This window comes from Protobothrops mucrosquamatus, unplaced genomic scaffold (assembly GCF_001527695.2).
Source record: "Protobothrops mucrosquamatus isolate PMUCROS unplaced genomic scaffold, P.Mucros_1.0 scaffold4317, whole genome shotgun sequence".
Classification (NCBI taxonomy): Eukaryota; Metazoa; Chordata; class Lepidosauria; order Squamata; family Viperidae; genus Protobothrops; species Protobothrops mucrosquamatus.
Window position 1 is genome coordinate 28,849 of NW_015390231.1, and position 3,643 is coordinate 32,491.

A 3,643-nucleotide genomic window follows, 5' to 3' on the forward strand; every position below is an offset into this window, starting at 1 on the left:
TTATGGTCCAACTTTCACAGCCATACATTGCAACTGGGAAAACCATGGCCTTGACTATACGCACTTTTGTTGGCAGGGTGATGTCTCTGCTTTTTAGTATGCTGTCTAGATTTGCCATAGCTTTCCTCCCCAGGAGCAAGCGTCTTTTAATTTCTTGGCTGCAGTCCCCATCTGCGGTGATCTTGGAGCCCAGGAAGATAAAATCTGTCACTGCCTCCATTTCTTCCCCATCTGTTTGCCAGGAATTGAGAGGGCCGGATGCCATGATCTTGGTTTTCTTAATGTTGAGTTTCGAGCCAACTTTTGCACTCTCCTTCTTCCCCCGCATCAAGAAATTTATTTGCTACCTATTTCATATCCAGTGACTGTTCATATTTTCCTTTAACAGATGAATAGCTTACCTAAATGTTTTTCTAATCGGGGACTTTTTTTTTTCCTGAAGCATATCGTGGAGTACTGAACAATCCAGTCAAGACTGTGAGAGATACACTGATCAGTCAGTGTGCCCAGATCTTAGCATGCTATCGGAAAAACTGTGCTAGCCCTTCTTCTGCTGGACAGGTAACTCCTGAAATGCGATGATGTAGTAGTAGTAGTAGTAGTAGTAGTAGTAGTAGTAGTAGTAATAATAATAATAATAATAATAATAATAATAATAATAATAATAATAATAATAATAATAATAATAATCCTGAATCAGGACACTGAGATTGGTCCTAAGCCATGTCAATTCCTAAGCAGTTCATCACACGATTGCACCTAATTTTATAATCTTTTTTTGTGAAAATGATTAACTGAATCACCATGGTCATTAAGCAAAAGCCCATCGTTAAGAAAACATGGCGGTTTTTAAGCAAATCTACAACGGGTTTTATTTTGCCAGAAACCAAAAATAAATGGCCAGTTTTTGGCAAAAAAAAGGGTAAAAAATCACGATCAAGTGACCGTAGGACACGGCAAACAGCCGTAAATGCGGACAAGTTGCTGAGCACCCCAAAATGCAAGCGTGTTATCATGGGGGGAGGGGGTTAGCCATTGAAACTTCAAATCCAGGTCATAAGTAACTTTGGGGCGATCTGTCAGAATTTCAAACGGTCACTAAGTTGTCAGCTGAGGACTACCTGAATACATTATTTAATCATCAAAAAGTCCATTCTGCAATGGTACATACAAACACTTTGGACGGTATTCATATCATATTGCATTTGATTGTTATATCCCATTTTTCCTACAGAAGCTGAAGGTAGGATAAACAGTATTCCCTTCCCCACTTTTTCAACTAACCCTAACTCTTACGTAGGGAAGAGAGCAGCAGAGCCAGGGGGAGGAGTTAAATGAAGGATTAGCTTAGAGACCCTAGCAACTACAAGAAGACAAAGTCAACCCACCCTGGAATGCATTTAAACCTTATCCAGCTTACCCTGGTGCTGAGTCTTGAGAAAATTCCTGTGTATATTCGGAAAAAGCAGTAATTTGCAACTTCTACATGTGGATCTGATGGTTTTTTGTTTTTGCCTGGCACTCTAACACTGGTGGTGGGTTGGGCTGAATGATTGGCCCCAGGTGAAGGTCTTTTCAGAGCCAGTCTAATATTTTAATCCTTACACCACACAGATTCTCAGTTATGGAAATATTTGGAAAACTGTTCATGCATGGGTGGGCTTTAATAAAACACGATTTGCAGCCACTACCTGTTCGTTTTGCACAGCCCACTCACCATTAAATTGCAGAAAACAGCAATTCTGAAATACCCGAAGCATACATTTCCTGTTGTGTAGATTTGGATTATCTGTGGATAGTAATGCTCCTTATTAGATTATTACTATTATCTTTGTTTTACTTTGCTTGTTTATAGTTTTTGAGCGTCTCAAAAACTGTTAATTTATAATAGGATTGTAAGCTACTCACCTAGTGGCAATCGCTTGGTAACAACACCTAGCCAAAAAACAACAACAACCAAAAACCCTCCCCAACCATCTTGTAAAAGAAATAGAGAAGTGGGTGGATTTCAAGGCAACTCAGCTGGTTCTACTGCTGTATAAAATCTTCAATCCTCCTACCAACCCCGATATCATAATTACTAAAAAAAATAATGGGCAAATCCATTATCCCAAAGGAATTAATTAGTTTTCATACCACTTTGTAGTACATTGCTAATCACTCATAATGGCAATAAAGAGCATGTTTAGCATCTCTCAGAAACACCTCAAAGAAGATGCGTCTTTTCTGAGGCCGTAGTAGCAGCCCTCCATTACTCTCCTGCAATCCTAGGAAAATACGACGTAATGTGACTCCAACAGGCGCTATATCTGCAAGTCCTCAGAATCACGTGTTGTCCTTTGAATCTGGATCTGTGCTCAGCCCTAATAAATATTAATTGGAAAAAACTGGGCACAGGCTGTAATAAAGGAATTAGGTTGGCCACATTAATGATGGATAATATTTGCTAGAGAACATTATTTCCCGTGCCATCGTTTTTTTCCCCCCAATTCCTAATTTCGGACCCATGTAGATAGATTCTCATTTTGGGCTCTTTCAGCAGAAATTTTTGTGTTCCCCAAAACTAAACAGGTGCTTATTGTAACAGCTGCAAGTACAGGTAGTCTTCAACTTACAACCCCAAAGGAGCCCAGATTTTATGTTGCTAAGCAAGACAGTTGGTTAAGCGAATTTTGCCTCATTTTATGACCTTTCTTGCCACAGTTGTTAAGTGAATCACTGCAGTTATTAAGTTAATGACACAGTTGTTAAGCAAATCTGGCCTCCCCCATTGACTTTGCTTGTCAAAAGGTCACAAAAAGTTGATCCCATGAGCCTGGGACAACCTGCAACTGTCATAAATATGAACCAGTTGCCAAGCACCGAATTTTGATCACATGACCCTGAGGATGTTGCAATGATCGTAAAGGTGAAAAGGTGCCATAAGTCACTTTTTTCCGGTGCCGTTGTAACTTCGAAGGGTCGCTAAACGGAGGGTTATAAGTCAAGGGCTTCCTGTATCTAAATACAGACTTATGAGATAGCTGCAGTCTTTGATAAATTGCAAGGCTAGAATTGAATTGAATATTAGCTATAGTGTGTGTGTGTGTTTTTCATCGAAGCCAAAATGAGTGGCGTGGATGAATTTTGTACAAAACCAAAAGTAATATACTGTCCTTTTCCTGCCCCGTGATTTTTTTTTTTTTTAAATTTCTTGTCACTTTTAGCTGATCCTTCCTGAATGCATGAAACTTCTCCCTGTGTATTTGAACTGTGTTTTGAAAAGTGATGTGCTCCAGCCCGGGTCTGAGGTCACCACTGATGATCGGTCCTACATCCGCCAGCTAATCAGTGCTATGGATGTTGCAGAAACGCACGTTTTCTTTTATCCCAGACTGTTACCACTGGTGAGTGCTTCTAGATAAGATAAGATAAGATAACCTTTATTGATAAGATAACCTTTACTGTCATTTTTTACTGTGGGCACGATGACACACATCAAAAATGAAATGTAGTTGCCCGCTCTCAAAGTGAACACATACATGACACACCTCTAAACATACTATATACAACATATACATACTGTCATGTGTCTGATTAACGAAACACTTAAAAGAACTTTCAGGCATTTTATTAACCTAAAAGCATTTATTAAGGTTACAGA

The 3,643-nt window shown here is 39.3% G+C and overlaps 1 protein-coding gene across 1 annotated transcript in view; it reads left to right on the forward strand.

Moving 5' to 3' along the window:
• SEC24C (SEC24 homolog C, COPII coat complex component) overlaps positions 1–3,643 on the forward strand; it is a gene marked incomplete at its 5' end in the record, with an annotated part of 33,131 nt that overhangs the window by 26,943 nt on the left and 2,545 nt on the right. Inside the window, 2 exons of the mRNA XM_015828196.1 lie at positions 443–561; positions 3,207–3,386. Of these exons, the coding sequence (XP_015683682.1) occupies positions 443–561; positions 3,207–3,386 (299 nt within the window). The remainder of the gene's footprint in view (positions 1–442; positions 562–3,206; positions 3,387–3,643) is intronic.